The following is a 12,006-nucleotide window of genomic DNA, read 5'->3' as shown; positions in this document are numbered from 1 at the left end:
CAGATCTTAAACGGAGTAAATAGTACATTCTAAATAGGAGTAGGTTATCACGTAATTTTATATGAAGAACATCTGTAAATTCAGTCAAAAATCATTTTATATTGGTTTCTATCAGTTTGCAGACAACTCAACAAACAAAAAAGAAAAGTTATTTATTCTTGTATAAATAAGAGTAACTTTAAAAAAAAGTGACTTTCTGACAATAGTAGAAATGTGAACGCTATTCAAAATATAGAAACAGTATCAACGTGATGTTTGCTACTTTAAGTGTGGACACGCCTTTATACACCTACGCTATATGGCTACGTCTACGCACGCATTGTGTGTAACCTCCATTTTACTATACCAGAGTCGTCTCAGTAGTACAGTGCCTCTCAAATTTAAGATCTTCTAATTTGAATCTAGCTATTATCTGAAAAATCATGCGACGAAAATGTAACAGCACTTTTTTGTAATGAACATTGAAGGATAATTCTATTATTGAGTTGGTGAGAAATAATTGTTTGTATAGAAGGTTGTAAATGCTGTTGACAAAAATTTGCTATAATTCTATAAACTTTAATCTCCATTGTTGTTCTGTATCCATACAAAAACAATTAAAGAAATTCTACATAATTACAATTATAGCAGGTATAACATAGTAATTTTGATATGTATAAAGTTCAAATGGCCATTTGTTTCTTATGGATTTTATTATTATTAGTTTCAAAAAATTGTTTACAAAATATTACGCTGGTTTAAAATAAGTAGTTTTACCATTTTCGAGGCATTTATGTTACATGTGTAATTTTCATTGTGATACTTTATTTTAGAGAAATTATACAAGTGATCGTAACAATTGTCACATTCAATGTCTGTCTGTCTAATTTTTTTACAAGTGTTCATTAGACTTCTGCAAACATTATTTTCGTTTTATGCAGGCAAGTGTTTTGGTATTCGTTTGTTTCTCGTCACACGTTATTTTTGTAGATGAATTAAGCTGAGAAACACTGTGATGCGATCAGATTCATTCAAGCTAATGGTCAGACGCGAGTTTTCGTGGAAGGCAGTAGAAGATTCGATTTACTTTTTCATATATTCTTCGATGTAAAAGGGTAACAAATTTTCACTAGTGTAGACGTAAATTTTGACTGTAATTTTATTATGTTTTGCAACGTATTAAGTAACACACGGTTTGTTCTTTACAAACTGACCGATATTGATGTTCTACTACAGAACTCTGATTCACTCCTCGGTCTTGTATGTACGACAGACATAAAAAAGTGTGATCGATTAACTTCGCGTGACTCAAACGCGTTATTCACCTTATAAGAATTCGGAAAAGAATTTTTAAAACGTTTCATAACACAACAGTACTAACGTATTTCTTAAAAAGAATAATAAACTGTTTTTATCCAATACTGATCAACATAGCTTTAGTAAAAAAAAATTAAATCTGAAAATTAATCTAAAATTAAACTGAACTATTTTTTATGATTTTATTATACTTAATTATCATCTAACTACGATAGAATCGTAAAAAAAAGTTCAGTTGTAAAATAGCGATTTTTAAAAGCTTTAGATACTTGGAAAAATGGTGTTGTTACTGTTGTAATAATAAGGAAATTGTTAAGACCAGAACGAGTGAAGAAATCGAAAAGATTATATTTTTAGGTCATTCAAGTGCAATCTCGGCTAAATCTTCTAAATCCCAGTCTCGCGAATTGTGTATGACACGTTACACGTTACATTGCGCCGATTTCTACGCCCTCATGAGTGACATCAGTTCGCTGATTGCACGATGACGTCATATTGTCTCACTTGGATGCAAGGCATCGTGAAGTTCGTACGCTTCACCGGAATTTATAGCAGTGAACTGCAAAACTGCAAGGTTACAACCGTTGCGTCACATTTCTTAATAGATACTTATTACTTAAGTATGTGTGTAACGGAAATTATATGGTTGACTATTCAACCTTATACACCCCATAAATTTACATATCCTGTGCGTATCCCCTCTTTTATCGAATTTTCTTTAGTTCTTATTTCTATTCCTTTTAAAACGAAATTTAGTATTTGTTATTTACTATAAAGTGAAATTTAGTATTTATTATTTACTATAAAGTGACTTTTTTTGACTTCATAGATTCATATACAATACCCCTACTGGTAGAGAAAAAGAAATGAAAACCAAAGATTCCAAGTACAAATATTTACTAAAATGATCTACCTAGTCTTCTTTGGTTTTCATTCTATTTTATTTAACATGAAATTTCGGATTTAATAGTTACTAAAATCACTTTTTTTTGTACTATATCTTGGCCCCACAGACTCATTTATTTGAGCATATCTCTTCTCTTACTGAATTTTCTTTGATTTTCATTTCTTTTTCTTTAACATGAAATTTCGTACTTAAGTTTACTAACACGCCTTTCCTTTGGAGAGAATAAGGAAAAGAAATGGGTTAATTAAACGGAAAAGAAAAGGAGGAGAAACGGAAGGAAGGATTAACAACTCGAGACACGGCAGGTGGTGCGGAACATTTTAAATGAAAGGAATACCAGGTCACTTAAAAAGAGAGTGAAAGGAAAGGAGTGGCAATAATAAAGCAATTTAGATTGGATATTATAAATAATCGCATTAGATACATTTTACTATATATAATTTTTTAATTATCTAAATTGTTATTTATATACTGCACAATTTTTTAATAATAATAATTAAAATATATGTGTATCTCACGGGAAAAGTATTTCAAAGTAGATAGGCAGTTTAAATCCTTGTTCAGAGAATTTAGAAAGGACTTAAAAATACAAATTGAATGACTGATTGTGTATCATTATATTATTTCATGATTAACATTACATTACATGAATAACTTGAAATTCGTGGACTGTTTGCTTCATGTTGTGTTGATGCTTTATGTAATTATAACAGTCAATTAAGCAGCAGTACAAAATAACGGGTTCGTCCTCGATGCTCTAAAAATAAGATTTCATATTATTTCATTCTTTCTTTGTATAATTTTAAATTATTAAAATTAAAATATAGTGAAGGTGTATTATGTATATTTCATATGTAATTTTCATTGATTATTACAGTAGACATTCGTTTCCCGCACTAGTCGGGGCTGTAGAGGATCAGAATTCCAAGAACCGTGCAAGAATCGGTCACTATGGTTGCCAGTTACCCGAGCACTTTCCCCACCACTCGACCGTTCAGTCGTGCGACATAGCTACATATAGGATGGGCTGGATATGCGCACTTTACGGTTACATTAATTATCTCCGTTACTTTTAGAGATATCAGAAAAGTTTATTCACAGAAGTTGTTCAGTATGAAGAGGGCTATTACTTAGTAGTAACAAGTTTTTCGTAGGTGGAGTATCTTCTAAGTTTTCAAAGTTAATTATGTTATTTGTATTCATGATATTGAAATATTATGGAATAAAATACTTTTAGCATCTTTTACCCATTACGTATGATCCGCGAGGCAAGAAGCAATCAAATTGCCACTAATATTCATTCCACCAATACTCATTGCACCAATAAAAACATTATTAAAACAGTATTATATACATTTCGCTTTTTATGATGAGATATGCGTGTTAAACGCGATACCGTATGTGTTCTGGCTTGGGCGTACTGGGCGGCAGAGTAGGGTACGCGCACGTGTGTGAGAAATACGTGTGAGCAAGGGGCGTGGCTTCCGTACAGATAACGGTAGTGCAAGAAACGAATGTCTACAGTAATTTTTTTTAAATCCCGGGTACATTATCAACAGTTGGCAACTTATCGACAGTGTTGTGAATAGTATTCCTGATAGATGGTGGGAGTATGACTATACCATAAAATCGCGAATTTCCTTCTAAATTAAGACTGTACATGTACGTACACTTTTTAGATCCAGTAAAACGGTATGTCAAATAATATATTTAATAGAATATTACTTGTCAAAACAGTAGTACTATTATTATACTATTATTAATGTGTACTAACTGATTTCAAATTCAGAAAATCTAATTCTGTTTAATTTTCATTTTTTATAAATCAGGACCTGAATTGTGAAAATGAAAAAAAATTTCCTTGCGTGAAATTTATTTAATCAATTTGTTATAAATGAAACCTATTTATCTAGTTATGACCCTTTAATTTTATAAAGATATAAGATTAAATATTTCGTACGTATTATTACATCGGAGGTTCGATAAGAGTTAAATACCATTGGTGACTGTTTACTTACAACAGTAACTGACTGTGATATCGATGACAAGGAAGGAAAACGGTCCAAAGCGGGAATTAGTTCCAATTCACCGACCTCCTCTTTTAATTGGCGTTTACGTTTGCCAATCTTTGGTCGGTCTTCGGATACTTCGCTCACGTCTGTGTTCGCACTAGAATCGCTAATTTGCGCATTCTGTTCTTCCATCTGTAACGATGAACTTCTGTCAGTGTTTGTGCTAGATTCACTGCTGGCTGATGAATCGCTAGATACGTCTCCACTAGTTTGTTCTTTAATCTGCAATTGAACCATACAGTATCACATTTCGCACTTAAGAATACAAGTTGAATCGCTTAATCTATAAAAATCGTATGAAGGAAAAAATGTAATAAAGATAAAACCGCGAATTAATTTTTGAATTTTTCAAATAAGCCGTCATTTTATGTACAATTTTACACTCCCGCTTAAAATATTTGTTCAATGTACATATGTACTATGCAATATATATTATGTATATATAATATTTACATATGAAAGTATAATTTTTTCCAACAACAAATGTGCGTGTTAGTACCATTAACATAATATCTATAGCGAGATTCACCATTCCTGTTACATTAAAAAAGTTTTCCTTTCATTTTACAAAAACGTGCATATCTCGGTGTTTAAAAAATTCCAAATTAAGATTAATGATTACACAAATTAGGATCTTCCTTTGTAATCTCTCTTCATTTTCAAAAAATTAAGATAAATTATCACAGAAATTTAAATTATGTTTCTGACAGGTTTCCAGAAAAAAAAACATACATCACTAAGAAGCATTAGAAGCTATGTAAATTAGGAATTAATTGGGAATCAATTAGGGTTTTTACGTACCGATTGATAGTAATCGAAAAGGACCCAACCTTGTATGAGATACATAATCATGCAGGCGATCGATAGTAGACACATGACGAAATTGTGGATAAAAATTGGATGTTGTAACAGTTCGTCGTCGGTGATTTTCGTCAAATCGAGATATATGTCGGCATGTTTCATTTCCATTATTCCGAGTAGGATCATAAACAAAGCTCCGACGAAAGATCCGATGAGAGCCTGTATGCATCAGAAATTTTCTAACCGATTCTCTAACGTGTCATATAAATATAATTGTTCTGTTTCTTTAATAATTCTTTTTTCATAGAAAATACTTTTCAAAGAAACGAAAAACTACTTTTTACATTTTTCGTAACGTTAGTTATAAACATTTGATGTATCATGCAAATATTAGCTTATTCTTACTTTTTATAGATATATAAGATACGTTTAATAATAGAATTATTATACGTATATGTAAGAAATTCTACAAAAATTTAGAAAAAATAATTGTTCTGTTTTCAAATATTTAAATCACACTAAAAATATGTTTGGTATTGATGTAACAATAAATCTTCTTTCTTCGTAAACAATTTTTTAGAGAAATTATTGTACTAATATTAGACAAATTGCGTTGTATCAATCTAGTATAACAATTAGAAAAATAGAAGCTTATAAAATTTTAAGAGAAATATTTTAACAATATTCTTGCACGGATTGTAGCGTTTTCATTCTACTTTTTTCAAATGTCAAATTAACCTATATCAATAATTGATAGTAAAATTACTGACAATAAGAGGCCTCCGGAAAAAAATCGTCGTGAAAAGCCAAAGAATTGCAAATACGGTGCTCAGCGCCGTGCAAATTGGGTACATGTAAAAAAGTGGATTTCTCTCTTCGGGCAGATGGGGAACCGATACATTCTTTTTCCGCCGCTGTTTGTTCGCATAATGATGGGTGTGATGAAACACTTCAATGCTCAGGCAAATCAACTAACGGAAGTTCCTGAAATTATGAAAATACTTGAACCAAACATGGAGATGCGTGAAATCGTATCAATCGTAAATATAGAAAAATTAAAATTGGACCGAATTTTGTTTCCAGTATCAAGAGTTTTAATATTAGGCGTGTACCAACCAGTATTTGAGTATGGTTACAATAAGGTTGTGATAGGAGTTAAATTCAGAATATAATCCGGGTGTTTTTTCAACCAAAATTACGTAGGATGTTGGAAGAAGACAACAAATACTAAAGGTAACGTAAATACCGAAGTCCTTTCTCAATGAATACAGAAATTTTACGAAGAATAATGGATTATTTGGTACAGTAGTGGATTATTGGTACACCTAGCATGTTAATAATAAGGGATAAATAGCATTGTCTTTGATTAAAATCTTTAGTTTGCTACACTTCTCAAGCCATTTACTGTCATAAATGCATTAATAACCTTACGCTAATAATGATTTCCTTAGAAAAAAGCAAATATGGCTATTCCAGGTCGATGACCTCAAATTTCATAGAATACAGAAAACGGAAGGCAATTGGAAAACCCGACTGGTGGTTAGTCGTCCCTGCTTAAGCCAGTTGTAAACAAGATTTATGACTGTTTCAAGCTAGAATTCCTGTTTGCGCGTTTGCTTTTCTGGTGACTGTCACTACCGAACCGACAACGAGTGGCAAATAACTTAGATTAGATTTAGGAAGATAGTGAAGATGTGATAAATCATGCATATGATTGATCTGAACCTTTTCCATCTGACCTATATAATATTTCATTCATTACCTCACAGTTTCTAAGCATTATGTGCTTCGCAAGAAACAATAATATCCTTGTAAGGATCTGCGATCAGTAGTATGACGGCAGCTTTCGAAGCACACACTACAAAATTGATATACAGGGTGTCCCAAAATATCTTCAACTCCCATAAATGAGGGGTCCTGGGATAATTTGAAACAACTTTTTCCTTAGACAAAACCTTATCCGAGGCTTTGTTAACGAGATATTAACGAAAAACCTCGACCAACCAGAACGCGAGTCTGCCGGCCAAGTTCCTGCGGTAACGTTGTACACGCACTGCGATTGGTAACCAACGTTACCGCGGGAACTCGGCCAGCAGACTCGCGCTCTGATTGGTCAGGGTTTTTCCTTAATATCTCGTTAACAAAGCCTCGGACAAGATTTTGTCTAAGGAAAAAATTGTTTCAAATCATCCCAGGACCCCTCATTTCCGGGAGTCGAAGCTATTTTGGGACACTCTGTATATCTCAGAAAACTAAATTAAGTGAAAATAATGAATATAAAAAGAAGACATCCATCTGTAACTGAAACTAGCTTTAGCTTATTCTTTTCAAAATTAGACTTAGGATACCAATGAAAAAAAAAACGGCGCATATGACCGCATATTTGTCCTCTTTACAAATCACTCTGTAACACCACCTAACCCGCTCAAGTTCCACCAGACTCGGTCAGAGAAACCGGAACAGAGCGTAATCGAACACCCAAACACGTTCTTCCCCGTGGATTGTTTAGAGTTGCAAAATAATCAGGAAGAGAACGAAGAAATCGGCCAACGGGTATAATACGCACGTTTACGCGACGAACAGGCGAGTCCAGATTCAGTGTCTGATTACATAATCAAAATGAACGGAATCCATCGTGATTGTTAGATCCCGAATGAATCATTGAAGATCACACGTTTCGCCATTTAAGCATGCAAGTTGGTATCCAGAACTGGGCCACGAAATTGCAGTCGCCAGAGATAGACAGGCGTGTGTCTGCAAGCGACTTCCTGCTTGCAACCGAACACTATAAACACAGATCTGGATAATTCGCGGCTAGTGAAATTGAATCGGGGGCAGCATTGATCGAAGGGGAGAAGGAAAGGGTATGAGTCACCAGAAAATATTTGTGTTATTGGGCGAAATGCGATTACGTTTCGTAAATATTTTCGCATTCTTTGCTCGTGTTGTTTCACACGTGTGTGCGTGTACGTGTATGTTTTTAAGCCTGATTTTTGTTCACCATCTGGGAATATGGATTATTGTGTAGAAGTATGATGTTCGAGTGCCATTTTTCTGTGTTAAGTCGAAGAAAGGAGGACTGAATTATCAGAATTACTTATTATACTGTTCTTAACCCTATAACAGTGATGGCGAACCTATGATACGTCTGTCAGAGGTGACATGCCAAGACACTTTTAGTGACACGCATCGGTGGTTTTGTGGTTCTTGTATTTTTATATTATAAATATAAATATAACTCTTATTTACTAGGGCTGAAAATAGCATTAAAATTAGGGATATTTCAATATTTAACACGATACCCATCAGACAAATTTTTACCAAGCTTTGACACACCGAGCTTAAAAGGTTAGCCATCACTGCCCTAGAACGACACCCTTTCATTTCTTGGCGTTAGGAACACCGTGGGGTCGCGGACGACCCAAAATAAAATTTTAATATTTAAAATACTATTTAATATTTTCGAACTATTCTTCTTTAATTCTTCTTTAAATACCTTAGGTAATAATAACTGCACAACGTGATCTGTTAAAAGAAATAAAGGAAAGGTAAAGGAAAGCTGAATGTTCTAATGTTTATTTTCGCGTCTTCCGTTCTTAAATTTATCTCGAGAATTAAATAAAATATTTTTCTTTTTAAATTAATTTGAATGACAGATTAGCTGAATACACGCATTCAGAAAGTGTGAAGGGTGTGTAGTGTTTCGAAAAGATATTGCATTTGTAATACAAAGATTTAAACATACAATTCTGCAGTTTGCGTTTGAATTAACAGTCGTCACAAGGTTAACTTATCATAAAGGATCGATTCGTCTTTCTGTCGACTATACCAACAAAATTAAATTATTCTATTTCACTAATCATCTTTAGCCTTGAATTCTCGAGAAAAAATACTCACGTGAAAACTGTGTTTTATGTCATCACATTTGATTTCGTTGTACGTTACAACATCCAGGTAGTTAGATTAAATAAAGCTATAGTATAATGGTATCTTAGAATGTTCAAATCAACGCGAAATATTAGTTTCCTAATAAAATTAACGTGTACCACCTTCAAATAAAACGCGATAATTTCTATCCTGTGAAACATTTTGTTCAACCTTACCCACAGTTTGGAGTACTCGATATAAGGTTTGCTGACATAATAAATTTATAGAAGTGATAATACACCGTAGATTGCCTGTTTTTAAATCTATTTAACAGTTCCCCGAATATTGTGTGATTCCTTACGACTTGAGAGATATTCAGGCAGGCGTGAACAACGTGAGAAAGATGTGGGTTCCTTTGGAATTTCTTTCTGTTCCCGTGAAAAATACTCGCTATTTTTGCCTTCTCGCGAAGTCTCCTCAACTCGTAAACGTCATATTCGTTTGTGGCTATGTCCTTCCTCCCGCGCGCTTGATTTTCCATTGAAATCTTCCCCCTTTTTATCACAGAATTTATTATAATATATTACTCGAGCCACTATAAAATACTTATGATTTTTAACGAAGTGAAACTGTAGCAATATTTTAGTTAATTATAAAGAAATGAATGCAGAAAATGACAAATTGCTGCATTCATTAATCGACTAATGTCAGAAACGTGTCATTTTCTTCTGCAGAGGAATAAAAGGCACACGTATATTTTGTATCAGGACAACAGGTAGATACCTCTTTTAGAAACACCCAATATAACATCTCACGAAGTCCAAATTACACTTGAACGATATATGCAGAGATGGGCGAACTCATTATCTAGATAAAAAGTATCGAATAACGAATAAAAGGTAAAAAAAACTATTTTGTCATTAATTGTTTAAACGTGGAAATTTCAATTTTTATAATAAAATAATACTTCTTTATGAATGAATCGACATTATTTAATCTCACTAACTGTTTAAAGCTCAGAACGCCACCCTTACATACTGCTATTTTTCACTGTGTATTATTCGAATAAAATTCTGCCCAACTCTGGATACATATGTATATGTTTCACATAAAAGAGTTTTGTAACTTTCGCTCCTCCACGGTTCATATAGTAACTATAAGACGAGACGGCGGCCATATTGGAAATTACGAACGCTGATACCTTTCACGATTGCTTCAGTAACATTTCTTGCTTCCAATATATATTTTCAATCCCGTATCGATGGAACATCTTTTATTTCCATTTCGGTACCTATTACCATCTCCCTAAAGAGATTACCTCTTTTAGAAACACCCAACATAACATCTCACAAAATCCAATTCAAACCTGAACGATACGTGTTTCATATAAAAAACGTTTCGTAACTTTCGATCTTCTACGGTTCCAATAGCCGTACTATTTCTCATAAATTCCTCTCTCATTGTGCCTGAATTGGATCGCTATTACGATCCACAACGGATTCTAAGAAGATTGAATCACGTTTTAGAAATTTCACCCGAACGCGTGTCGGCGCAGTGCCGTCACGACAATTTCCAAAGTGTCGAGAAACGATTAACGGACGAACGAGAGCGACAACGAAACGCCGGGGCGCGCGACACGATAGCCCTTTATGGGACTTCCCCGTAGCAGAAATAACTTTCGTTAAATGAAAGCGAACGCCTTTATGCCGCCTCGTAATAGGCGTCGATTCATTTGAGCGCGCGGTGCTTGCACAATGTCCGGCACACAGAAACTCGTGTGAAGTCGATCGTTTTTCCGTTCTCCACGCGTGGATCGTAGGAGAAGCAGCCCATGAACCGTTTTTTTCGGGGCTTCTTTCACTCAGAAACGCGATGATTTCTTGGAAGTACGTGTTGGGAAAAGTTTTAATCGATATTGGAGAGAAAGTGTATTAAAGATTACATACCTTTAAACTGGTAAATAAGAGGGAAAATAAAAAAAACTTGTGTATGCAGAATGATTGTTTATTAAAGATTCAACATATACATCTTATTATATGTTATATCCTTAGTGATTGTATTGAAGTTGAACATTAAACTTAAAACACAAAACATTATTTTATAAATACCTCGGTAACTATTAAGTTTAAAACGTATGCAGGTCAACACATTTTTACTTAGAATTTGATACTCTGATACAAAAATATAGGTCATTTCGTTAAAAAAATAAAATCAATGTGACCTTGAAATCTCTGAAATGCTTGTACCATCAAAAAAAGCACGCACCTTATAAGATGTGTCCCTTGATGCAATTTAAGTTCCACGCCTCAAAATGTTCACAAAGCGCACCGTTAAGTTATTCTTCGAAGTGGTCAAGTTTGCTGAGACACCCTGTATAGTGTAGACACAGCTTTGCAGCCAGGTTTACAAGACTTTTTTAGTAACACGGTTTGCGGTGCCAATTGGAATTTTCCTCTATCTAGTCCTTAATGTAGCATTTATTTAATCTGATGCAATTCCATTTTTAATCCAAAAATCGAGTGATTTTTTTACGAAAAATCAGTACTTTACCCAGCTACCATTTTTTCAGGAATCAATTTATTGAAAAACGACCACGTTTTTTTATATTTAATACATATCTTACGGCATAATGTTGAATTACAAAAAAAGGAATAATAATAATACTTACGCAATCCTCGCGACTTATGTGCGCACTCGTGTACAGAGAAAAACTGTATTTTTTACAATTCGTGGCCGCGCAGGTAGCCTTCCATCAGCTTCTAGGACAACACGTGGATTTACCGTAATTATGGCTCATCAGTGGCGCTATGGATCCTTTCTCCGTCATCCGGACGACCCTGACGATCCTGGTCGCGTACACAGAAAAATCCGATTTGACTTTTCCGTTGACGTTTCCCCGACAGTAAAGAAGTTCGAATCGTTGAATTTACTTCGCAAAAAAAATGCAGTTACTCTGCAAACGTGTAACAATTGGGGATGGAACATTGTCAAAATATTATCGAAATTAAGCGAAAAAGAACACTTGTGTTAGATATTATGAAAAACCCTACTGTTGTGGTATAA

At 34.0% G+C, this 12,006-nt stretch overlaps 1 protein-coding gene across 1 annotated transcript; it reads right to left on the bottom strand.

Annotated features, from left to right (window-relative positions):
• Positions 1–2,840: 2,840 nt before the first annotated feature.
• Positions 2,841–9,484, bottom strand: LOC107191892. The gene is made up of 5 exons (XM_015581034.1): positions 9,305–9,484; positions 5,847–6,047; positions 5,077–5,295; positions 4,222–4,497; positions 2,841–2,960 (listed from the first exon to the last, which is right to left on the bottom strand). The coding sequence occupies exons 1-5, from the start codon at positions 9,482–9,484 to the stop codon at positions 2,841–2,843; spliced, it is 996 nt and encodes a 331-aa protein (XP_015436520.1).
• Positions 9,485–12,006: the final 2,522 nt, after the last annotated feature.

The sequence above is a fragment of the Dufourea novaeangliae genome, unplaced genomic scaffold (assembly GCF_001272555.1).
Source record: "Dufourea novaeangliae isolate 0120121106 unplaced genomic scaffold, ASM127255v1 scaffold248, whole genome shotgun sequence".
In the NCBI taxonomy this organism is placed as follows: domain Eukaryota; kingdom Metazoa; phylum Arthropoda; class Insecta; order Hymenoptera; family Halictidae; genus Dufourea; species Dufourea novaeangliae.
This window is presented reverse-complemented; position numbering and strand designations above follow the sequence as displayed.